The 26,205-nt window shown below is 36.2% G+C and overlaps 1 protein-coding gene across 2 annotated transcripts in view; it reads right to left on the bottom strand.

Moving 5' to 3' along the window:
* Nucleotides 1-537: 537 nt before the first annotated feature.
* The window catches only part of NKD2 (NKD inhibitor of WNT signaling pathway 2), a 95,790-nt gene continuing 70,122 nt past the window's right edge, over nt 538-26,205 (bottom strand). For both annotated transcript variants that reach the window (XM_051969800.1, XM_051969801.1), the window contains exons 4-10: nt 15,487-15,547; nt 12,655-12,782; nt 10,745-10,840; nt 9,406-9,544; nt 9,235-9,319; nt 6,410-6,537; nt 538-3,887 (exon numbers count right to left, since the gene is read on the bottom strand). In XM_051969800.1, coding sequence (XP_051825760.1) covers nt 3,322-3,887; nt 6,410-6,537; nt 9,235-9,319; nt 9,406-9,544; nt 10,745-10,840; nt 12,655-12,782; nt 15,487-15,547 — 1,203 coding nt within the window. In that variant the 3' untranslated portion in view covers nt 538-3,321. The remainder of the gene's footprint in view (nt 3,888-6,409; nt 6,538-9,234; nt 9,320-9,405; nt 9,545-10,744; nt 10,841-12,654; nt 12,783-15,486; nt 15,548-26,205) is intronic.

The raw sequence follows: 26,205 nt of genomic DNA, 5'->3' as shown, positions 1-26,205 counted from the left end.
CGGTTTCTTTTAAATTAATGTAACCATTCTTATCCACTATACCTCCATCAGCATCCCCACTTGGAGTTTGCAGGTCTCTAGCTGACCTGTGGCCCTGCTCTAGGCAAGCTGTTGCTGGAGATTCTATGTAGGAGGATGTTCTTCCTGCTGCCTGATCCAAACTTCCAGTTTTCAAAGAGAAAGTGGGGTGGGAGGGAGGGAAGAAAGAAGGGAATGCAGGAATGACATCCATCTGGCATTTGGCTTCCCAGACTCCTTCACTAAGGCAGTACTTGCTCAGCTCTTGGTTTTGACCTGACGGTATTTCATTTCTTTCATCATTGAAGAATGGAGTGTTTCAAAGCCATTTCAAACAAGGATTTGAATTCAAATAATTCAAAGTCCAAATTCAGAGGGGCCACGGAGAAACATCATCTCCTCTCCACACTCCCCGCTCCTTGTCAGTGAGTTGACAGGTTGATTACAGTACAGTTCAGTCTTAAGACTGTAATACTATGCTGGAGACCCTTATACAACACTCAATAAATCTGCTGGAACTAAATAAATAATGAATTTATTTAAGTCCATGTACAAATGAAATCCAATACAGCTATTACAAAGCATTTTTTTTTGCAAAAAATATCCATACAGTGATGTGAGCTACTTTGTTACACTAGGATTTTATTGGAAGAATACTGTCCAAAACATTTAGTGGCACACACGCATTCACAGAGATTCCATGCAAATGGAATGTGAAAAAGGGCAGCTCTGGGCTCCTGTAGTCTCCCTCCTCCTGCTTAGTGGCTTTATGCCTTGACACATTTAGATAGCTAAGACAAAAAAAGATGTTTGGGGATTGAATAGCCAGATAATTCCCTCAGTTCTCCACTTCCCTTTCTGTGTGAGTCAATGATGGCCTCAGATTGTGGAAGGGGAAACCAATTAGTTATCATGTTGAACACAATTATAAAAATCTATTAAATGGGAGAGCAATAGGAATAAGTGCCTAGAAGAAAGTAGGGGCTTGCTTTGCTCCAACAACCAAACTTGTATTTACAAAGATCCAAAATTCTCATTTACAACTTGGTCTCTCTAACTTGAGGCAATGGTATAGAATTTGTTCCCTCTATCATTAATCTACTTTAGAATTCAGTTTTTCTTTGAGAGCAGCATAATGGAAAAGAAATAACTTTATCCATAAATATGGAGTCATGTGTGTATGTATATATATATATATATATTAATTTTTCTTTTTTATATAAATGTATATATACAGATAGATATGCTCTCTATATAGCAAGTGCATATATACTGTGTGCATATCTATATATCTATAATCATACATTGACATAGATATATATGGACTGTATATATGAGGAAAAGCTTGCTTTTAAAGTAGTGTATAATATTATAAAGACACACACTTTATTATGACATCTGAAAAAATCCAATGACATGTTGCTTATTATTATACCAATACAATGTTAAGAAAGCAAATATATTGTCAGATATACAAATTCACAAGTAACCCATCCCCCAAAACAAACCCTAACAAACCCAAACAACATATCTTTGACCTTTCCACTAGTGTATCCTGTACACTTCCCCACCTTCACCAGAACCATGAGTCTCAACTGCTTACCTTACACTACAGAACATTAAAATTTATTCACGGTCCTGCCTAACTTTTGGATAGTGCATCCCAAATTTTTCATCCTTTTTTAATTGAAAAAGGTGACTTAACTATTAAGAAGGTAGCTTTGGCGGGGATATAGGAGTTAAAAATGTTCATTTTCTCAACTCAGAAAATAGTTGTGTCATAGTTACAACAATACTTCCAGTTAATATCATGCTATTCTCTACTCTTCACGTGACTGACTCACAATAAAATCCACACACTATCCTTCCAATGTGGGAGATGCCTATTTTAAAGATCAGTAAACTGAGGCATAAAGAAATAGAGTTCAGGATCCTAAAACTAGGACCAGAATTCTTCCTCCAATCCACTGATCCTACCCCCTTCTGCTCCCTTCCATTTCCAAAACCACCCATTTCTCTACTACAATTCCACTCTCCATCTATTGAATCTACTTAGTTGTTAGCTGTACCCCAAATAAAGAGGACTACTTTTCCTTAGTTTGCCAGAGTAGTATCATTGCTATAATAAAATGGTAGCCATTAATCATGTTTACCTTTCTCAATTTTTTCCTTTTTCACTCAAATCTAACATTTCTTTGAGTCACTGAGTTAGGAAGCTGGAGGGGACTTAAAGGATAACTTAGACTAGCCTGTTAGAGATGAGGAAACCAAGGCCCAGAAGAGTCATGATTTGTCTGTGATAACACCCCCAGCTTATGGCAAGAGCTAGGATTAGAACTGATGTCCTACAGGGGTTTCTCTAGTCACATGACTCATGTAGCTGGATCTCAGGTAGAAAGCCACCTAAGTTTCCTTTCCCAGAAACAGCAACAACACTCAGACCAATGGCAAACACTCAACACCATGCTACTTACTGCCTTTCCCTCACTATGTTCAGTGCTTGACACCACATATCAAAAGGAACCACCCACAACTTTGCAGACCATGAAAAAGCTATTTAGTCAAACCACCATCATGATCTCATAATGAATAAGTTATTTTAAAGGTTACAATGCATTACATTCACTCTGGACATACACGCCTCACAGGTTAGCTATCAATCATCTGACAACTTCCCAGAAAATGGTTGGAAGCACCAATAAAAATAACCAACAAAGTTGTGAGAAAATATCTTAAGATCATCTGAGCAGAGATTATTATTATTATTATTTTACCAAAAAGAAGGCCTCATCTTGGAATTATAAACATAAGCAGATATAAATTTATCTTTCTACAAATATATATATGGTTTTTATGGAGTACATAAAACAGCATTCTAACTGAGAGGTGGCAGTGGCCTCAAACGCATTCATTAAAAACATTATGAGACTACAGTATATTTTTTAAAAAGACCTCTCTGTAGAGCATCATGGTACAACTTTGTAGCTGTACCCACACCTGAGATCTAGAGCTAAATATTTAATAGAAAAGAAAAGAATATTTTTTATGCACATCTGTAAGGTGGGTTTTTTAAAGTGAAAAGCAATGATAAATTCAGCATTTTTTTTTGTTTTTGCATGGATTTGCCAACATTTCATTTCAGAAGGAAAGATGACCCCAATGCTATAATTAGTAAACAGATGAATATACTCCTTTCCCTTCTGACTCAGTCCCTGCTGCCCCTTCCCTTTCTCCAGTCCCAAACTCCATTCCTGGAGACACAGTTCACTGGGATTGCCTCCTGAATAAAACTCAGCTCCTGCCTCAGGACTGATGATAGTGGTGATAGTGGTGATGGTGGTGATGTTCATGGTGGTGATGATGCTCGTGTCTCTGAATCACAGGAATGACGTAGCCCTCATTGGTTAGGACAGGGGGTAAATCCCTGATCACCTCATGCTCCAAGACAGCAGGCTGGGAGTGAGTGGCTTTCAGGGGGGAGTGGGAGTCCTTAGCCTTCTGCCGGTACTTCTTGTGAGGATGTGGCTGCTGTTGGAGATGGTACACATCCTGAGCCGCTGGGGAGGGCGCGGCGGGCATGTAGTAGTTAAATGCTTTCCCTGGCTTCCCGCTCCCACTCGCCCCTGCCATGGCTGGCATTTTTCCCGAACCCTTTGGCGACTTCAGGAACTGCTTTTCTTGACCTTTCAACCTTTGTTGCATCTCCAAGACCCTCGGGATAGGGTCAGCAGCCGGGACAGAATAATCAGCAAGCACCTGTGACCTCCGATGATGCACTATGTGGGCCTCGGACTCCTGGGAACGGGACCTGTTTTGGGAATGGGAAGGTCTGCCGTGGTGTTCTTGTTTGGGTTGTGCTGGAGGTGAACCTGCAAATAGAAAGGGAGAGAAGGTTAAGGTCTCTCTCTTAAGTCCCCTCTGTAGAGAAGCATGAAAATGCATATGGCCAGTGTTTAGCACATAGAAGGTATTTAACAAATGTTTATTGAGATAAGCAGGATGATTTTAGAAAAGTCTGTAAAGACTTACGTGATGCTAAGCGAAGTGAGCAGAACCAAGAGAACATTGTAGATGGCAACAAGAAGAGTATGGGATGATCAATTCTGATGGACGTGGCTCTTTTCAACAATGAGGTGATTTAAGGCATGGAAATGCCAAGAAATAGAGCCTGAAAATGGCTTTGAACATCTGTGACTGCCATTAGAGTTTTTAAAGACAGATTCTATCTTGAATAATATAGGAAAGGATCTTATCAGACAATTCAATATTGGGCAAATTAAGTTTATTCATTTTAAAGAAATACCTCCAAATCTTATTTTGTTCTTTTGGTCTGAACCTATGAGCTTATCAATATAGAAAACTCTGAATAGAGAATTCCCTGTCATCAATACAGATCAACAACTACTCTATAATTTATAGCCTCAGAAACTTTATTGGCAGTAATAAAAGATTAAGTGATTGACCCTGGATCACACAGACAATGGTGTCAGAGGTGGGTTTTGAATCTAGGGTCTCTTAACTTTTACTGCCTATACTGCCTCTTGAATATCCTTCCAACATTTTAAATTAATGAATTTTAAAATGTTTGGTATCATTTCTTTTTAAAGTGTTCATTTGGTCCTCCCCACAATCCATGCACAGACCCCACTGTTAATGAAAGAGATATTTAATAGAAAATACTCCTAAAGTAATGCACTCATCTGACTCATTGTTAGAAAAACAGGATAAATCAGTTAAACTGTTGGTACTTCTAGAAGGTGAAAAAACCCACTTCCAAGTTTAGTTTGGATTTAGAAGCCATTAAGTATCTTTTTGGATGCTATGTCTCACTGTTTTGCTAATCCCATGGGTCAGGATATTTCAAGAACATTTCTACAATAGTGTTTCCACTCCATGCTATTTAGAGTAAAACAATTTCCCTTTGCTTTTTCCCTTTTGCTTTTCTTAGATCTTTAGAGACTAACAAAATATAGCAGAAAAGAGTGAAAAGAGGCCAGTAAGAACATAGCAGGAAGTCTTTTGCTACAAGTTCCCTTTCAACATGTCAGAATAGAATTTATTGGTTCAAGAAACAGGTCATGATGAAAATATTTTGGATCTCAAGGTCAGGTTGCATATTAACAAATGATCATCCACATGTTTATTTTAGTTATTTTCTACCCTAAATGTTCACTTGAATTATATGATGATAATAATAATGATACCTAGCAATTTATAGAGCATTAACTATTATCCTTACTTTACAGATGAGGGAACTGAGGCTGAGGGAGAGTAAGTGGGGACACACAGTTAATGTCTAAGAAAGAAATTGAACTGAACAGAATGTAAACATAGATCTTCCTAAAGCCAAATATAACATACTATCTGCTGCAACCATAGTGGCCCATACTGCAACTAGCTGCATGAATTCTATGTGCATAGAACCCAAATAAATAACAGAATCCTTTACTTCTCCTTAAAAGAATGACTAAGCAGTATAATCTCTGCATCAGTTGTATCTTGGCTGGTGCTTAGTGACCCATCGCTGTAGATGATGTTTATAATGGCTAAATTTCAATTTTTTAGATCTGCTAGTACAAGATACCAGATACATTAGAGATCCCTTTTAGATTTTGGGTTTCTGTGATAATTTGTTGATAAGAAAAATTTAGGATAATTCAGAAAATCTATGGGATTTTTCTTCTATCTATTTGGTAAAATTATTATTTTAAACAGAGAACAACAAGTTACCTTGTAAACTGAGATGGAAGGATGCTATTGACCATTTCCTACAGGGTAGCCCATGGAGAAGTATCCTGCTCTACTGAGAATTGTTGGCATATGAATTCATGCTTTATCATAGATAGATAATTTTATGTTACTTATATGGAGCCAGCTAGATGGCTCAGTGGATTTAATGCTAGGTCTGATTTCAGGTCAAAACCCAGTCTCAGATATTTACTATCTCTGTGAGCTTAGGTCATTCACTTTACCTCTGTTTGAATAGGATGTAACTAGGTTGAATGGATAGTGCTGAGGTCAAATCTGACCTCAGACACTCACTGGCTATGGGAGTTAGTCACCTTTGTCTTAATCCAATGGAAAAGGAAATAGCAAGCTACTCCAGTGTCACAAAGAATTAATGACTGAACCAAAACAATAGCAAAATCATAGGGAAGAGAAGCTGGAAAGACACAGCTCTTCAAATTACCTTGCATGAAAAGTTTATAAACCACACATTCAATAAGTAAATAGGGCATGAGTTTCCCTGAAAAATTGGAAGAGTTATGATAAAGTTAGATTTTTGTTTTATAGAAGCTCTAGAAATCCTTCTACTCTTTAGCTTCTGGATCCCTAAAAAGAAGATTAATCTATATTTGAAGGTTCCTTGTGTCTGATCTGGAATATCTACCTGGCCCAAACTTTGAAGTATAGTTTTCAATTCCAGCAAGATCAAGGTAATGGTTCCTTCTTTCAGTATTTTCATCAACACAGTACTGCTCACGCACGGTGTAATGGTGGTGGTCATTGTTTGGCCTCCTGTGGGGTTAAAAAATGAATAGGATATGAATATTTTAGTTCCAAGACAAAAACCATATTGAGGTAAAAACACTCCAAAAATATACATGCATCCATAATCCCTACTTAAGTGTCTTTAAAAGGCTGTATGATAAAGTGGAAGGGATGTCATTCTTGAACTCAAGAGGCAAACTTCAGAATCCCAGTTCCAATATTTATTATCTGTGTGACAATTTTCAATTCACTTAACCTTTTTTTGAGTTTTATCTGTCAGACAAGGACAATAATATTTCTATTACCAACCATACCACTACTGGTGAGGAGTAGAAAAGGATTTTCAAAAACTTAAATTGTTGTATAAATGTGATTTACTATAATGATTATTTCCTTTATACTTTAAGGATAGCAGAGGGCTGACTGAGGTATTAAGGCATTACAGTAATAATAGCTTTCATTTAGTTGGGTTTATTTTGAGAGGTAAACCAATTGACTGAAGATCACTTAATAAGAGTAGAACTGGAAAAAAAGAACTGCAGCCAAGTTCAGTGCTCTATAGGCAGTGCACAAGCATTCATTAAACGCTACTATATACATTGATGTGGATACATATACAAAATAAGTGAAATGGACCCTGTTCTTAAGCTTATATTTGAATGGGGAAAACGATATATGTATAGAAGAATATCCAAGGTACATACAAAGTAAATATAAGAAAACTTTACAGGGGAAAAGACTAGCATTTGGGAGAATGAGGAAGATCTTCTGTAGAAAAGAATATAAGTTGAATTTTGGCAGAAGTTGGGAAAGCCAGGAGGTAGAAATGAAGAAGAAGGGCATTCCAGACATGGGAGATTTCCAGGGCAAAAGCAGATGGAATGTTAGACCTGATGGACAACAAATAGGCCAGTACGATTAGATCATAGAGTAAGGGGGTAATGTGTCAGAGAATTGGAATGACATGAATAGGGTGATATTGTAAAAATCTTTAAATGACAAAAAGAGCAATTCATATTTGATCCCAGAGAAATAAGGAGCCTCATGAATTTATTGAGAAGGGAGGTGACACTGTTAGACATTCTCTTTAGGAAAAGAACTTTGACAACTAAGAAGGGCATGGAATGGGATAGGAGAGGACTTGAGGTAGGTAGAACAATTAGGAAATTACTGTAATAGTCCAGGCAAGAGGTGATGAGGGTTTAAACTAGACTGGTCATACAAGAGATGTTAATAGAGCTAGAAATGAAAGGATTTCACAAGCAATTGGATATGTTGTGTGGATGAGTAGTACAAAGAATCAAGGATAATACTGAAATTGTGATCTTGGGTGATTGGAAGAACAGTAGCATTCTCAATAGTAATAGAGAAGTATGGAAGAGACATAGCTTGGGGTGGGGGATGGCAAAGATAATATGCTTTATTTTGGATATGGCCTAAGGTGAGATTGAAACTCAAGAGAGAAATGAGACCTGAAAGATAAAATAGTCTTAGGATAAATAAATAAGTAGCTGGATAAATATAGGCTCAACTTATTCAAGTTGATAAGTGAATTTCATGGGATTGATGAAATCATGAGCTGAAAGAATATAGAGAAAAATAAGAAGAGGGTCATTGGAGGATCCACTCACAGTAATCAGTATGATACGGTGCAAATCCAGCAAAAGTGACTTCGAAGGTATAATCAGAGATAGGAGAAGAGCCAAGAGAGAATAAATAGGATCATGAAAACTCAAGCAGAAGAGAATACTCAATGAAGGAAATCAATAATGTCAAATTCTGCAGAGAGGTCAAGAAGGATGAAGAAAAAGATTAAATTAAGATCCTGGTAACTTTGGAGAGAGTAGTTGCAGTTGGATGATGAGGTTATTAGAAGTTGCCAAACTCAGGCAGCTTTCTCAAGTCTCAAGTCAACTCTTTCAAAAAGGAAACTTAGAGACACAAGATGGGGGAGACTTAAATGTGTGCTTGAAAGTAGTAGAGAAAAAAAACCAATCATCAGCGAGAAAATGAAGATTAAAGAAAGAAGGTAGAATAGTGGGGTCAATCTGATAAAGAAGACATGAAATACTGCCTAAAATGGGAATCAATAATTTATAGGAAATAAATCACATGATAAAATTGTAAACACTTTTGGGGATATCATAGTTGAATACTATATTATCTTTAGATACTTTAAATGAATAACTCTTATAAAAGGAAAAGCAAGGAGGAAGTGAATAATTTAAGAGAAGTGTTTTGTATTTCTAAATATATTTTGCTCAATGAGTATATATACTTGCTCATGTAAGGTAACTCCAAAATGGAAGACTATTAACTCTTTGAAAAAGACCGATAGTAATACATATGCCATTACCCCTTGAACACAACAATGAACCAACTAAAAAGCTTGTTTTGATATTTTTTTGAAAGGTAGAGAAAAACCAGTAGGGCAGGAATTTGTTTATTTGACTGAGCTTAAGTCAGGTACCACATGTTCATAAGAATAATGGAGCCCTTGGTTCCTGCATATGAAGCATAATGAACAAACAGGTATGTCCTAACCTCCTGCTAGCCATTTCTAGTGGACATCATCTTTCCACTGTTGGAGCTTTTTAGTCTTTTGTAAGGTGTGACTTGACCAAAAATGAAAGCCTGTTCACTACTATTTCTATCACTTTTCCTCATATGAGATGAGACCAAGGCAACTTCTGGTTAAAAGACTGCAAACTTTTTAGGTTTTACCTCACATGAGCAGATAGTCTCTTGTCTGCCATCCTCATTTCTTCCAAGTGCTCTCCTTCGGTCTTACATCGAACAGCTTCTCTATCTAAATGACATACAATGAGAACTGCTTTATAATGAAAAGTTACATTTGGTAGTTCACCAGTACAATCATTAATTAGGCACATTTACCTGGATGGCCCTCCTTCCTCTTGCTGGAAGGTTCGGGGCTCACAGTGAGTTTGACCCGAAGTGTCTTGCTATTGGTGGAGGAATGGTTAACTGAAGCATCCACAACTTCATAAATGGTGTGCATCAAGCTGGACATGTCCTTGTGTAAGGATCAAAGTAAGAAAATATTAGTATCCAGAATTAATGAACATCTTATCTCTAAAAATAAACAGCATTTATTTTTAAGTGGATAGAGTAGTGAGTTTATAATCAGATTAATCTCTGTGAATTCAAATCAAATCTGTTTGCCTCAGTTTCCTCATCTGTAAAATGAGTTGGAGAAGGAAATGGCAAACTACTCCATATCTTTGCTAAGAAAATTCCAAATGGAACTTGAATGAATGAGTCAACAACAAATACTACCAAAAACTTAATGCTAATCAAGCAATAAATTCATGTCCACCCTTTCCACTTTATTTTTCATTTTCAGTTCATTTAAACAGCTCTGACAGCATCATCTCTCTAGTAGTCAGGGATAGAATTTCATCTCTGAATTTAGTTGCAACAATCTGAGAGAAAAAAGGGAAGTATTCCTATTGTTTTTGGAATGACATATCTCTAAGTGTCTAAAATTTCAAACAGATTTGGTCTCAACACAGGTTTGTTTTTAACTTATTCCTAGGCCAAACCCATGTTCTAGGCGCCAGGTTCATTTAGAATGCAGGGGTGCTCCCTTAAAAGCATTTTAGCCATCTGAAACTGGAAAAAAAAGAATCAAAGGACCTTCAACATTTGCCACTGAAATGACTGCGAGCATTTGCAAGGCTCTGCTAATGGAATTGTTATTTTCTAAGGAGAAGTAGAGCAACATATCAGTAGAGGAGGGCCATGGTATGTACAGAAGAGAAAGAAAAGAAAATTTACTAAGTTAGTGTTTATGTTAGAACATGTTTGGGATGTCTTTTGACTATATTAAGGGCAGGTAGGTAACTTGGTGGATAAAGTGATGAGCCCAGAATCAAGGAGAACTGAATTTAAAACTGGCCTCAGAAACTTAGAAGATATGTGACTGTGGGTACCTCACTTAACCTCCGTTTGCCTCAATTTCCTTTTCTGTAAAAATAGGGATGATAACAATAGCATGTGCCTCAGAATTATTGTGAGAATCAAATGAAATAGTAATTTTAATCACTTAGCAGTACCTGGCACATAGTAAGCACTACATTAAATATTAATTGTTGTTATTATTGTTGTTGCTACATATCCAAATCTTGGTTGATTCTGACCAATCCCTGCATATAAGGTTATAGTCTATCCTTTTAAGTGGTCAGTCTGTTTTCTAGGTAAAAATAAATATTACCTCTTTGGTTACTTTTCCACTGTTGTCAAAATCATATAGGGTAAATGTCCATTCTTGACGATTGTCATCTTCCACTGAAACATCACACTGAAGTTCCTGAAAACAAGGATTTCTTTTTATCCAAAACGAAAAATCCTCAATAGATTATGTGACATCTTTGCCATATGTAGCAAAAAATGGGAGCATGTTTCTGTTCCAGTTTTATAGAACATAATGGGATAGAGGAAGAAGGAATCTTAATAATTTTTCTTTTTTATTTTATGATATACGTATGTTTATGTGCTTTTTATTGGTATATCTTTCTGATTTTGTTTAATTATAAACAAATACTTAACTTTAAACAGAAATGATATATAAAAATCCAAATAAAAAATAAAAATTTACAAAACAGATTAAAAGATTATTTGCTTCCCTTAGAGAATTTTAATAAAATTACTCCATTTATGAAAATTCATTTGGTATAAGTCTTAGTGATTCTAGACCTGGTAGGCTATATTCATCTTCATGAGTTCAAATCTGGTCTCAAATATTTATTAGCCTGGGCAAAGTTTCCTCATCTGTAAAATGAGCTAGAGAAGGAAATGGCAAAGTACTCAAAGAAAACCCCAACGGGATCAAAAAGAATAAGACATGACTGAAATGACTTAACAACAACAACAAAAACACTGGAGTGGGTTAAGAGAATTTGGGTCATGTCCTTTGACTTACTTGCTGAGTAACCTGAGTTTTTTCATCTGTTAAAGATGAGGGTGTTAGATTGGATGATCACTAAGATATCTTCTGAGCCTTGTTTTTTCAGAACTTTCAAAAAATGTCTATTGTATGTAGTGAAGCATACTTGTATGCTTTTATGTTAAGGCAAGGCCGTTAATCATTTGTAGGAAATAAGCTTCAAAGTCTGAAGGAAGGTTTCTAGTGCTTACAATTTAAGCTTTACATTACTTTAAGTAAGAATTTTAAATACTCCTTTCGAAAAACCTTCCTTTTTTGCCAAAGCTGTTTGAAAGACCTTAGAAGCACAGTAAAACAGTGGGCTAAATTCTTCTCCCTTCTCACTATGGGTAGGAGCTAATATTTTAACTTATTAGGGTGGAATGCAGAAAAACCTCCTTTCTGACCTACTCTAGAAGTTTCTACCTTGGCTATGTAGATTCATATGTCCCAATGTTATCACTGAGATCTTTGTTCCCAATTTGCAGATGGAAAACTGAGGCCTCAAGAGGGTTAAACAACTAAGTCATAGTGAGTAGAAGAATGGGGGAAAGGGAATTATGGCTTATAATTCCTGTCTCATGATGCCACACATAATGTTCTCCACTGTGTCCACTGCTAATAATACCTAGAAAATGGTTATCTATCACATACTATAAAGTTAATCACTGAATGTCATTTTTTTTAAAGTTTACAAATAGAAGTGGAAGAAGGAAAAGCAACATTCTTTCATTCCCTTCTATCCCCAACTATAACTTACCTTGCAAAATAATAACTTTTTACTCCAATAATACCAAATATTTTACAATGGGCACCTTGTGCACATGCCAAAGAATTCTAAATTGTTTGCTAAAGTTTACTTTATATCACTTCTGTAGTGCAAAATGTGCAAAGCCAAGCAAAATAATGAATTTTTAAAAGAAGATTTTAATGTAATGCAAAACAATTTTAGCCTTATTAGCAAAATTCCATGGCAGGATCCTTTACCCCCTACAAACCTGCCAAATTTAAAGTAAATTCCACCACATATTTTAACACACTATAATTTGGTAGAATATAAAAGAGAATTTCCTTCCTGAAAAGTCAAATTGGAACCCAAATTTGAGGACCAATATGTATCTTAAATACACTTAGGACCTAATGAACTGATGTACAGAAAAAAAGAGACATATTACAAGTAAAATAAAGACACAACATACATCAATATTTAACCGCTTCTTTCCCATTCCTCGGTTTATGTCTTTATTCGCAACTTTTTCTCCATCTTCTAGATTAAAAGGCTGTATGTAACCTTCACATCCTTCTATTTTCTCAGGAGGAAGGGCAACTGTGAAGCCAAAAGAAAAACTGGTAAGAAAAGTATGGAATTTCTTCAGTTTAAGTATTAATTCAACTACATTGAGAATTCATAAATGACATGGGGACTATTCTTCCAGGGTGTAACTACTGGCTGGACCAGCATATTTAAAATCAGGAGTCAGAAATCTGTGTTCTTACCTTCCTCATCTCTCTCACCCTAGTCCTTCAAAGCCAGAGTCTAGGCTAAGGAACAGCAAGGAGAAGAAATGTTTTCCTTACTATGCCTAAAGGGTTATGAAATTGTATATTCCCTGTGATCCAGCAGTCTCACTACTAGTCTCACTACTCACTACTACCCAAAGAGATATTAAAAAAGGAAAAGAACACATATGTGCAAAAATGTTTGTAGCAGCTCTTTTTGTAGTAGCAAGGAACAGGAAATTGAGTGCATGTCCATAAGTTGGGGAATGATTGAATAAATTATAGTATATGAAGGTAATGGAATATTATTGCTCCATAAGAAATGATGAGCAGGCTGATTTTAGAAAAGCCTGAAAAAACCCTACATGAATTGATGCTGAATGAAGTGAGCATTAACAGGAGAACAGTATTACACAGTAACAACAAGTTTATGTGATAATCATTTGGGACAGACTTGGTTTTTCTCAACAATGTTGTGAATAAAGGCAATTCCAATAGATCTGGGATGGAAAATGCCAATCATGTCCAGAGAAAGAACTATGGAGATTGAATTATTTGGTTTTTTCCCCCTTTTTGTTCTGATTTTTCTTGCACAACATGACAAATAATGGAAATAATTTAAAAGGATTGCACATATTTAACCTATATTAGATTGCTTGCTGTCTTGGGCAGAGGGGGCAGATACAGGAAGGAGAAAATAAATGTTAGAACACAGTCTTACAAAAATGAATGTTGAAAACCATTTTTACACATATTTGAAAAAATAAAATACTATCTTAAAAAAAGGAAACTTCAGCCTCCTCTACCAAATAGCATCCACTGGCTCTTTTAACAAGTTAATAAAGATCTTGTTGGGGAAAATAAATGGTTCACTGCTATGTGGATAGCATAAAGAAAGAATGTCCTAACTCATCAGTAGAACCATTTTTATCAGCACCTAAGGATATGATTTTGTTTCTCAAGGTTCCTCCTCCAGGATGGAGTTAGGGAAATAGAGAGTAGAAAAGGGAAACAAAATGGTATATGGGCAAGACAGTATTATCAACTTACAAATACCTGATGAATTATCACAAAGCTTTTGTAACAGTATATTTTCCCCCCATTCTTCACTCCTATTTAGGAATTAGTTTCTTTTCCCTTTCAATTTAGGGTTTTATACTGGAGAACTCCAGAGCAGAGCTTTTTAAACTTTTTCCACTCCCAACCTCTTTTCACCTGAGAAATTTTTACACTACCCCAAGTATTTGGTATATAAAATAGGTATGTAAATTACATATTTGCTTATACTAAAGCATAATTTTAAGATCTCCACATTCAGTTACATAACCCCATAGAGGATTGTGACTCACAGTTTAAGAAGCTTTGTTCTATAGTAGAATATAAGGAATACTTTAGAATAGTGGTTCTAACACTTTTGTTTTCAGGATCTTTATACTATTAAAAATTATTGAGGCTTTGTCCAAAAAGTTTTTATTTGGGTTATATTTATAGATATTTACCATATTACAAATAAAAATTAATTTTGAATTTTAGATCCTCTGAAAGGGTTTCAGAGACTCTCAAGATTTTCTAAACCCCACTTTGAGAATGATTACTCTAGGATGTAAAGTAATAAGGCTAGGATTCAAATTTTGTCTCTATAGCTTATCAGTTGTGTAGTCAGGCCTGTAATTTTACTTCTGAGAGCTTTAGTTTCCTGTTCTGTAACAATTCGTTTTTTTTTTTAAGTTTTATTTTTGCCTTTTATTTTTTTATTTTTCACCTTTCCCATCCTGAAAATATCTTAACAAACAAAAATCCCCACTCATCATTTAAGCATGGCCAACATATTAAACACATTTGATGGTGTAGATCCCCTTATATACATCTGTAGTCCCTACCTTTGCACTGAAAGGAGAAAAGTGTTGCTTCTTGCACAATCTGTTTCACAAGATTGATATGAGAGTCAAATTAAAAAAAATCAATGTAAAAGTGCCTTGTAACCATCAATTAATATATAAATGTATACTGCTCCTATTGTTATCATACATCATCCAAATTTGTAAAAATCAAGAAAATGATTCTTATACAATTCAGGCAAAATTTTCAATCTCTAAAAATTTGAGTTTTGGGGTGTAAGCCTATAAGATGTAGGGAAGTAGTAATGTTAAAAGTATGTTGTAAGCTGCTTTTGAAGAATGAATTACTTAAAATGAAAACAATAAGTATGTGTGTAGAAAAAAGTTGACACTAAATGCTTGCTAGTTTAACATCTTTATATTACAAACACTATATTTTTAACCAAGGCATCACTCTGAACTTTGTTTAGATTTTATATTTTTAACCAAGGCATCAATCTGAACTCTGCTTAGATTTAAATATAGGTATACTGGTTATTTGAAAAGCTGACGAGGGTCTGCAATCTCAATCCAGATTTCCAAAAGGACTCTGACTTTTGAATACACATGTGGATGTTTTTAAATTACTGGACAGGAAAGTAAGTGGACTTTTGAGTTTTCTCCCTAGCTGCGGGAGCAAAATTATGTACTTACCCTCCAGGGGGCATTGGTCCTCCCGAAAATGTCCCTCTTTCAGTTCCCCATTCAGTAACTCCTGCAGGGAGAACAAGGCCCAGCTGTAAGTGAATATGCAGGATTTCAGCTGCAGCCCCAGTGAAAACAAACAGTTACAGGCAGAAGCATTTCCTACATCTAGAGTTCTGAGATGTGAGATCTGGGAACAAGTCCCATCATATGAACCGAACATCTGCAAGGCTATTGTGTTACACTGTCTGGGTCCAAAAAATTTAACAACTGCCAAATCCTTTATGCCTCATTCAAGTTTCAGATTTTCAGAAATCAAAATACCACACATACTCTATTATATCGTCAGATTTCATTGTGACAGTCTTTAGGACAAAAATAGGGTTTCTCAGTACATGATGGTTGACATGTCAAATGAGGCAATTAGAGAAAATGCTGGTGAAAATGACACAAATGGTTTTCACTCATCTTTGTATCTTAAATAAAGAGCATTGCCTCTATCAGCCCTAGATTCTCCATGTTGGTCACACATTTATCTCTTATCTGATGACAATGATACAATATACCTGAAGATCCATTAGTAAGGGGGAGAGAGATAGAGACAGACAGACAGACACACATTCACAAAGCAGTTTTTAGCAGAAACTTTGGCCCCTTCCATCTCTGACCTAGCTGATGACACTTTCTCCTGGTGTGGAATGTAAGAAACTTAATTGTCCCACTCCATGATGAAGTTGCCTTGTGCAATCCAGGGTCAGTGAATTTCTCTGGGCAAAATTACTTCTGAGTATGAGGAGATGAAAGATAAGCCCTATTATGATTTCCTTGGGGTTTCTAAGGCCAAAGTGAGGGAATGCTTGCCTTAGAGAGAACTCTGCAACACTTCTGGCAACAGATCTCTGAATCAGATATGGGGGTGGGAAGACTTCAAACACAGGTGAATAAAACAACAAAGTTTTTTTTTTAATGACAAATAATTAATAAATTCCCAAATGGGGAAAAGTAATATGGATAAATGTCATTTTGAAAGTATTCTTAGAAATCCTTACAAAATAATGCAAAACAATGCAAGACTCTTGCTCCATCATTAGCTTAGAATTAATTTTTTTCACCATCTTTCTGTTTTCATGCAAACCCTAGGGTTCCATCCTAAGGACAAATCCAATAAGGACACTCCCGAAAGTTGCTGTGTAGGTGAGAAACTGATCTTTTTGTTCCAAGCCTGAGCTGAAAATATCTCCCCTGGATGAATATTGGCTTCTGAAAATGAACCATCTCTCTCAGGTTGTTTCGAAGTGAATAATTACTGTGCCTGCTTAACTGCCTCAGACATTGCTATCATAATTCCTACAGTTTTATTATTTCTTCCTGACAAAGAGCTTTATCCTATGTAACTCGAGAAACCTCATAATCTCCCTTTCCGATCTTCTGTGTGGCTTAAGTCCCAAAGCATCAGTGGCGCTCTGCAGAATCTGTCTTGGGCAGGAGGCCAGAAGGATTTACCCCAGCGAGGGCTTCTCAACTCTCCAGCTGCCTCCCTGTCGGAGTATTGCATCATGAAAATGGTTTTATCTCCAGCCAGATGCCCATAAAGTGCATGCTGCCCACAGATGGAGGTAAATAGCCAGGGATCTCTGGGTCCCTCCTGCGAGCAGCTGTCATTAATCAGGGTCCCCAGCAGGAGAGCGGCCAGGAATGTTCCCCAGTACCAGACAGGGCCCTTTCCAGTTGCCCTCTGCTGAGTCCACATGGATGTTTATAAAGGGCCAATAAACCGGAGCTGGGAGCACTCACCCAGCCCCCCCAGTCAGGCTTCAAAATTGAGGCCTTAATAAAATCACCCCCACAGTCAATTTTGAGTTTGCCTTGTTATTTAGTTAACTAGAAGTTACTGTATTGATCCGTCTCTTTAAAAAAAAAAAATGAGTGTTCGGGGGCAACCTTTTCCACTGAAAGGTTAAATTCCAGAAACAGAGCTGCTGCCTTAAGGAAGCCCCGCTTGGTGGGTTCCTGGCCAGCTATTGCCTAGCGTATTACCTCACCATATGGTTGGGGCGGCTCTGGGCCCTCACCTTGCCAGGGCCAGCATTCTGTTTTGGAATGACAAGTATTTGTGTTTGCCTAACTCAATGAGGGAGGCCATCTCCCCAGCAAGCAGCCAGGGCTTCTAATAAAAGGAAGTGCCAATCTGCAAGGGTTTGGCAGCCCAATTGGGCCGGATGGAGGGGCAAGCCATCCAGCCTTTACGAGGGAAACCTTGACTCTCTCCTCTCCCGCCTTATGTCTCATTAAAGGCACACAAACCCCAAAAGACACCGAAACGCTAATGAAATCCATCACCTTTGTAAATGACTGTTTGAGTCTTTGTTTATAGTGAAAGCCAGTTAGGGCTTTATTCTACAGTTACACACAGGGGCTGCTCCACAAGGACAGAGAGAGGTCTCTGATCAGCCTGATAGGCACTTGGAAAACAAACAAAAGAATCAGCTGGCTGTTTGTTCCTGTTTTTGCAACATCACTGCCAAGCATCCTTCAGCCGGGCCTTTTACCAGCCTTTTAAGTGATATCGGATTACTCTGAGGTTTTCATTGCTAAGGACCCAGTGACATCAGCCAAATCTCCAGCTCTCTCAACCCACCCCCGCTGGTTGGGGGAACACTACAGATCTTTGTTTCAACCTTTTCCTCAAAGAAAACCAGGCAAACTTATCAGACTATCAGAAATTCCACCTTTGGGGACTTGCACATGTCAGTCAGCAGGACTTAAAAGGAAAGGCAGCAGACTCCATAGAAAGGTTGAAAATGCAAAGCTGCTTAAAAAAATAATTAGGTGGCTTTGTGATAAATGAAGAAAATAATTACAGGAGTAACATTTTCCTCTGCATGATGCAACAGCTAAAATTAAACTAAAAAGAAAATCTTTTCCCTATCCTGTCCTCTTCTCTTCCAAAGTGTGCAAACTGTGGTTTTATAAAAGTTTGGAGGTAGATTTTCAACCATTACATAAAATTCTAAGAGGCCCCATTGCTCTTTTTTTTTGGACGTTGACTTAGCACTCAAATGACTATAAAGCATATTACAGGCTTCATCTCATGTGAGCTCAGGGGTGTGCAGGAGCCAGCATAAACCAGCGAGTGAGAGCCAATTGTTAAATTTTCAACATGAGCATTTACACCTCCGAAGTTGGCAAACACTACAAATTAAGCCTTGATTTATTGTTTTGTTGATTGTACAGACTTAAGAAAGTGATAGAGAAAATATTAATAATTCAAAATAAACTTAAAAGTATATCATTCTTCAGCAGCTAGATGGCCAAGTAGATAGAGTAACAGTCCTGGAGGACCTGGGTTAAATTCTAACTTTAGATGCTTATTAAGTATGTGATCCTGGACAAGTCATTTAATCCTGCTGTGGAAAAAACTAAAAGTATATCATTCCTACTCTTTCTCCCAGAAAACTTGTTATTAAACATTTACCAGCACATCACTATGTGAGGTCTGTATGTCTATAGGTAGGTACAATGAGTATTATTATTTCCCACAGATGAAAAAATGATTTTTTAGCCTTATATATGATGTCTCAGAAGGGGGGGAAGGGAGAGAGGGAGAGAGAGGGAGAAGAAAATGGAGAGGGAGAGAATTAGGGAGAAGAAGGGAGACTGAGACTTTTTCAAAGTGACATGGCTGCTAATGTCAAAAATGCATGGGAACCCAGGTTCCAAGAACAACACTCTAGCTACTCTATCATTGTGGAAGTGTCATTGTTCCAAGTGAAAATGAGGAAGAATAAACGGAGTTTTCTCTAAATGTGTGAGAAACAAACATGAATATATATATATATATATATTTTATTATAACTTTTTATTTACAAAACAAATGCATGGGTAGTTTTTCAACACTGACCCTTGCAAAACTTTCTTTTCCAACTTTTCCCTTCCTTCCCCCAACCCTCTTCTCTAGATGGCAGGTAGTCCAATAAAAAACATGAATATTTTTTAAATGAAAAAGAAAAAAAATGTTCTTAATATATAGCAGGCTATAATCATCAGTCAAGGGATAGTGTGGAAGGGGAGATGTTTCATGTGACATCCCATTGTAAATGATCCATGTAACTTACTTGGATTGGAGATTCATTAGATTTTTGGAATATCACTATTATACCATGTCAACATAAAGTTAGAAAGAAGTCATTTATTAGCTCAACTTTTTCAGTTGGATGGCTTAAAAAATCCAATTCTTTCTCACTAGTGTGAGGAATCTATCATTATATAAACATCTTGTACAATGAAATTAAGCATGCTAACTTTGATAAGAGCAAAGCAAAGCAACTGGGATGAAAAACGGGATAAGATCTACTGATAAGCTTTTTGAAATTCTAGGTCCCTTTTCTGATAGTGGATGATACCATCATGTATAGGCTGACATAAATTTGGAATCAGTTCATTTCCGCAGGCAATAAAAGTTATATGGACTTGAAATGTCATCCATTTTTCTTATTTTTAAGTATTATTTCCTTTCTTCCATTAACACTGCCTTGTCAACCTAGCAAAGTAGCCAACTGAACTTCAAAAGGCTCTGATTTACCACACCAGCTCAAAAGACTTAAAATATTTTGGCTAGAGTTACATATCTAATGAATTTAACTTGGGGTCATATCTAAACAAGTTTCTTACTTAACAAACAACCTCAACTGCCCAGAACACAGGCACCAGAAAGATATTAGGGGTTTCTTTGGGTTATCTGACGGCATTTCATCAAGAGCTCAGATCCTAATGGATTAAAAAAAAAAAAGCAATAACTTTTCAAAGAAGTTAGCTTTTTTTTTTTTCAAACAGCCTGAAGATGTTTTTATGAAAAGCTTTTTTTGTGTTTTTATAAAAAAAATAACCTAGCCTGTGTGTGGTAAGGAACAACTGTACTCCTCATCTGTGATTACCTACACTTAGGTGAGGGGGTGGTAAATCTCATTCTGTAAATGAATTATGGTATTGAAATTAAAGTTTTGTTCAAAAAGCTCCTTACATGTAGATGACTTGGGTTTTGGATCTCAGTTTTCTCCACTTGAACAATGATAAAAAACAACCAAAAAAAAAAAAACAGTTTGCAAGCTAAAACACAAACACTTATTGAAGCTCAATTCAGCTGAATTGTAATCTTAATAAGAGAAACCTGATCAATGGAGTGGTGTAATGGATAGTACTCTGGATCCAGAGTCAGGAAGATCCAAATTCAAATCCTTCCTCTCAAACTTATGAGTGTGTGACAATGAACAAGCCATTTAACTTTACAGGAAATTCTACAAGGCTATAAATTATAGGCCATTTGTGATTTGCTTTAGTAGAGAAAGAGTTTCCATATAGGCTGTTCCAGAACCAAGGAAATCACACATCCTTCAGTGTAATGATACAAAATTTGTAGTTTCAAACTGGGATGATAGAAACATATACCTAAAATTCTAAAGAAGTACCTTTTTCAAATTGCTGGAGTGGCTTTGCTGGGGACCCAAGGTTCCATTGAGAGGGTAGTTTTCATGGGAACCATGCCAGTAGTAGGAAACAGAACTTTGCCAACTGCTCAGTTGTGGGGATTCTATAAGTTGAGGGGGAGATATTCTGGAAATGTATAGGTCTTTTGTGAACTAGAAGTTGCTTAAATGTAGAGTTTTCATTTAAGCCATGTGGATTTTATAAACAGTTCACCACAGGTCATGCTCTATTTTCAGCTGATTTGGGGGAGCTAATATTCTCAATACTAGAACTAGGATCAGTCTTTAATGATCAGGGATCAATTGGGTAAGATATGGAATCCTTCAATCTATTCCTCTGTAATGTCAAATAGAATATAAATATCAACTCTAAGGTCATACCATTTAAGAAATGTTCAACATAATCACTCTATTTATCATTATGTACAAATCACTTTATCATGAGATAATGCAACACTTAAAATTTTAACATATTTTAACAATGGTAACTTCAGATATAGAAAGAAGTTTTTCATACTTTGAAAAATGATCATAAATCGAGAAACAGTTTGGGAATTGAAAAAAGCAGGAAAGATGCTTTCTAGATTAAGCAAAAGGTAAGTAGATTTCAGTAAATCAATCGACAAGCATTTATTTTCTATGATATTCCAGTCACTGTGCTAGAGTTGACTTTTCATACTGGCCTGATAGCTGAGAGCTTATTGTCTTTGTTATTAATAATAGTAGTAGGGATAGAAAAGCTAGCAGCAAAGATAAAGAAGCACTTTTGAAGCTAGAAAGACCTGGTTTCAACTTCTAACTAGGACATATATAATCCATGTAAATTCTGGGCAAATTTTAACCTCTTTGTACTACAAGCAACTATATAATAGTAAGATTAGTGGCCATCTGCATTGGTTGTAAGAGTATCTTTACTTGGAGTTTCCTATACCAATGAAAACACTTCTGGCCTCTCCTAATTCCTAATAATAATAAAAATAATAAGAAAGTATTTACATTTATGATTAAAAGTTTAATGCTGCATTGTATATATTTACTTTGTAAAATATTATATGTTTGCAATTAAGAAAAATAACAAGAAAATATGCATTTATTGTTTTAGTTAAATAATACATTTTTTTTTTAGAAGGGGAGTGAACTCGGTTCTCCTAAAATTGGCAAAAGATCATCAATAGACTCATAATCAGTTACTGAACTGGAGATGTTTTACTCCTAGTGACTTCAAAAGAATCTGCTTCAAATGGTTTTTGCAAATAAAACAAACAAACCATTGTTTAGTTTTCTAATATGTTGTAGATGCAAAATTAATCTTAAGGAAAAAAGGAGGGGGCAGAAAGAATTAGTGCTTTTAAAATGTACAGTCTGTTCCTTCTAAAAATTTCATCTGCATCTATCTCTAGGTTGTGAAGAACAAGTATTGAGGTTATGTGACAAATGACCAGAAAGTCCTTTTTGGTTGAAAACAATTAAATCTAGTCTTGAATAGCGATTTAAATTGTGATTTAAAGGAAACTCAACTTAGTTCCAATAAATCTGCCCTTCTCCTGATCGAAGGCTGTTTTTGTTCAATATAAGGGGCCAAGAACTTTAATTACAATTTATTAAATCGTCTGTAGATCATTTACATCTGGCTGGGTTGGCCACACTAAAACAGATGTGATGCAGTGGCTCAAACTTCAACAGTTATTTCCTAAGTACTAAGATCTCTGGGTCTCCAAGGGCTCCAGGCACCGGTAACTATTGAGAGACACAGCCATTTTTTCCCATTGGCTGACTTTCCTCTTTTCATGATCAAAGCCAGACTGACTCTGGAAACTGTCCCTCTTTAAAAAAAAAAATGCTTGGATGATCAAAGTTCAGTCTTTCACATTATTCTCAGCATGTTAGCAGTTCTCATACAGGCAAAGTGCTATCATTCCTATATTTACCACCTCCCACAGCACAAAGAACTCAGCTATCTTCTCCTCAGGCTTCCAATAAAAGAACATTGGAGGTGGGGGTAGGGTTTGAGTGGGGGAAGGATGAGGAGATTTAAACTGTGTCCAGTGTTACTCTAATTCTCATTTATAGCAGATTTGGGCTAAGTACAAACCATTGTTTCCTGGATCCTTGTACCAAGGCTTAATTCTTTACATATTCTGACTCAAGTTTGGAATATAAATTACATTTCCCAATAACAGCTAACAATTGCTGCCTTTATAACTAGAAAAAAAAAACTCTTATAATAAAAGCTATATTCCACACAGAATGAAAGTGTTCCAGTCCTTTTAACAGGAAACCATCCCAGAGGAGTTCTGTGGATTTTTACACTGATGTTTGAATCAGTTGGGGTAGTCAAGGCGGGGTGGGGGGGAAGTGGTGGTGGGAAATCAACAATCCTTAAAAATCCTGTTTGATGAATTAAAACATTGAAAATAAAAGTCCAATATCTTATTCATGCCTTTTTTCAGGGCTTTAGGCAATCAGAAACTCAAATTTGGCTATTGAAGTTAAACAAAAAATTCAATGTAATGCATGTCATTGTAAAGGAGTGGACAATGGTGGGATGATATTAACTATTTCCTGACTGGGAAATTTTCTTCTAAGAGGGGAGGAGGAGAGTACTTAAAATCTGGAGAGGTTAGTGAGAGACTGTTCTTTATTTTCCTCTCTTTTTCAGGCATCTTGATCAGGGCTTTGTAGTATAGAGTTGACTGTTTGGCACTAGCAGACTCTTCCCTTGTAAAGCCTGTTTACTATTACTGAAACAATAGTGGCCTTTGACACTGAAGTGTGACCCTACAGGATCTCCTGTTTACAAGAGAAGTTCTGAAAGAGTTTCAAAGTAAATATTTTCCAAGTGCTTTACTGAGCAGGGGCCATTAGGATGCCTTACCTCATTTTAAATAAGATTAGAGAAGTCCCAAATCTCCCACATAGCATGTGGGTATTGGCTGAACTATTAATAGGTACAAATTATTATTAAATACTTATGTTGTGCTAATCCTAGTGATTTTGGGGCACACTTTCCAATTGTTTGGAGAGTAGCTTAATCTCTCATGGGGCCACAATTCATTTTCCACTCATAATTGCCAGCTTTCATCAATGTGCAGACTCCTAGGTGGCCAAGTTACCAGATTCTGCTTAGTTCTTTTCTGGTAGCATTTTCTTCAATCTAGTTTTCCTCGGCATCATTCTGTTATTTTTATAAAGAAGATGAGGTTACTTTCTATCTATCCTGCATATATCTTACATATGTTCAATTATTTACACATTGTTTCTTCCATTAGAATGTAAATTCTTTGAATCCTATCTCTGTATACCCATCTCTTAGCACAGTTCTTGGCACATAGTTAGCACTTAGTAAATGATTATTTATTAACTTAAATGGCTACTCTCTAAGAGAAGGTGGGATCACCTTTACAAAGCATATGCATTCTCAGGATATCAGGCACAGGTCATTTTGGATCTTAGGGTTACTGAGAATGTCTAATCAACTCCTTCCCCACCCCTTGGAAAAGTGCAAATGATGCAGATTTCTTATTCCACAGGGTTCTGGGTATAAGCTCATTGTCCCCTGAGAGGATCAGCTCTTCCACTATTCTGTTGCTGGTGTGAGACCCAAGAATAATCAATTGAAGGTCAATTCAAATGTTGACATTTAACAAATAATGGTAAAGTTAATGATGAAAGAGAGACTAACTTGATTTAACTGATGAACATCTGGCTCTATCCAGCCACAGCTGTCTGTAACAGTCAGAGAACAGTGATATGCCTTTATAGTTTGCATAGGATTTTGTGTGGCAACCACACATTCTCATTTGACTCAAACTACTAAAGCCAAAGATACTGCTAACTCCTCAAGATCTTGAAAGGAAAGTAGATATGGAAAAGGGAAATCTGGGGCAAGGCAAAGAAGCAGCTTAGTGATTCAAGGGTCAGGATGTCAGGAGTCAGAATGAAGATCTTGAAAAGTCATTCTCCCATACATAAAGGGTCATAAGAATTGCAAACTGGTAACAATCACATAAAAATGCACCAAATTCATCACACTACATGTGAATCAAAACAACTCTAAGGTTTCACCTTACACCCGACCAGTTGCCAAAGATGAAAACAGTCACCATTTGGAAGGGTAGTGGGGGAAAAAAAAAGACATATTGATGCTTTGTTAGTGTATCTGTGAATTGATTTAAACATTCTAAAAAGCAATTGTAGTTATGCTAAGAAAATGACTAAATGTCCATATTCTTTGGCCCGGAGATTATAGTGTTGAACATATACCCTAATAAAGTCAATGATAAGAAAAAAAGGGCCCATATACAGCAAATATTTATAGCAAAATTTTTTGAAGCAGCAAAGGAATGGAAACGTAGTAGATGCCAAATAATTGGGAAATGGAAAAACAAGCTATGGTATATAAATGAAATAGAATATTGTGCTGTAATAAACAGCCAATATAAACACAGAAGAAGACTTATGTAAACTGAATCAAAATAAAGTAAGTAGAATCAGGAAAAAAAAAGCCAAATAATTTGAACAACGAAAATAAGCAAAAGCAAAATGAACAAACATAAAAACAATTAAAACTGAATGCTATGAAAGTATAATGACAAAGTCATGTTTTTTCTTTTTTTTTTTTTTTCAGTTGTGTCCAATTATTTGTGAGATAGTTTGAGGTTTTTTTTTTTTTTGTTTGTTTGTTTTGTTTTGTTTTGTTTTTTGGCAAAGGTATTGTGGTGGTTTGCCATTTTCTTCTTCAGCTCATTTTACAGATAAGGAAACTGAGGCAAACAGTATTAAGTGACTTGCCCAAGGTATGAAGTATATGAAGCTGGATTTGAATTTAGAAATATGTCTTTCTGACTGACTTCAGACCCAGAACTCTATCTGTTGGACCACCTAGCTGCTTAATGATAACAACAATGTCCAAGCCTGGACTTATCTCTATCTCGAGAAGAGATATGAGAAGACAACTAACCCCATCCTCTACTTCTCATTTTTTTGTAGAAGTAGAAGACTATGGGTATGGAACAAGGCATATAATATCTCCTATGAAGTTTTTCTAATTTAGTTTTTCTGAAGTATTTTTCTCTTAAGTTTTTTTAAAATAACTTCTGGGAAAGGTAGGGCATGTAAAAATAAAATATATTTAAAATTCATTTTTAAAAAGGCATAAATGTCTGTTGCTTCCCAGTCTACACTTATTATGACTTCCACTTTTGCCGCTTCTGTCTTTGTGCTAAAGAGATATGCATACTGTCAA

The sequence above is a fragment of the Antechinus flavipes genome, chromosome 1 (genome assembly GCF_016432865.1).
Source record: "Antechinus flavipes isolate AdamAnt ecotype Samford, QLD, Australia chromosome 1, AdamAnt_v2, whole genome shotgun sequence".
Taxonomy (NCBI): Eukaryota; Metazoa; Chordata; class Mammalia; order Dasyuromorphia; family Dasyuridae; genus Antechinus; species Antechinus flavipes.
This window is presented reverse-complemented; position numbering and strand designations above follow the sequence as displayed.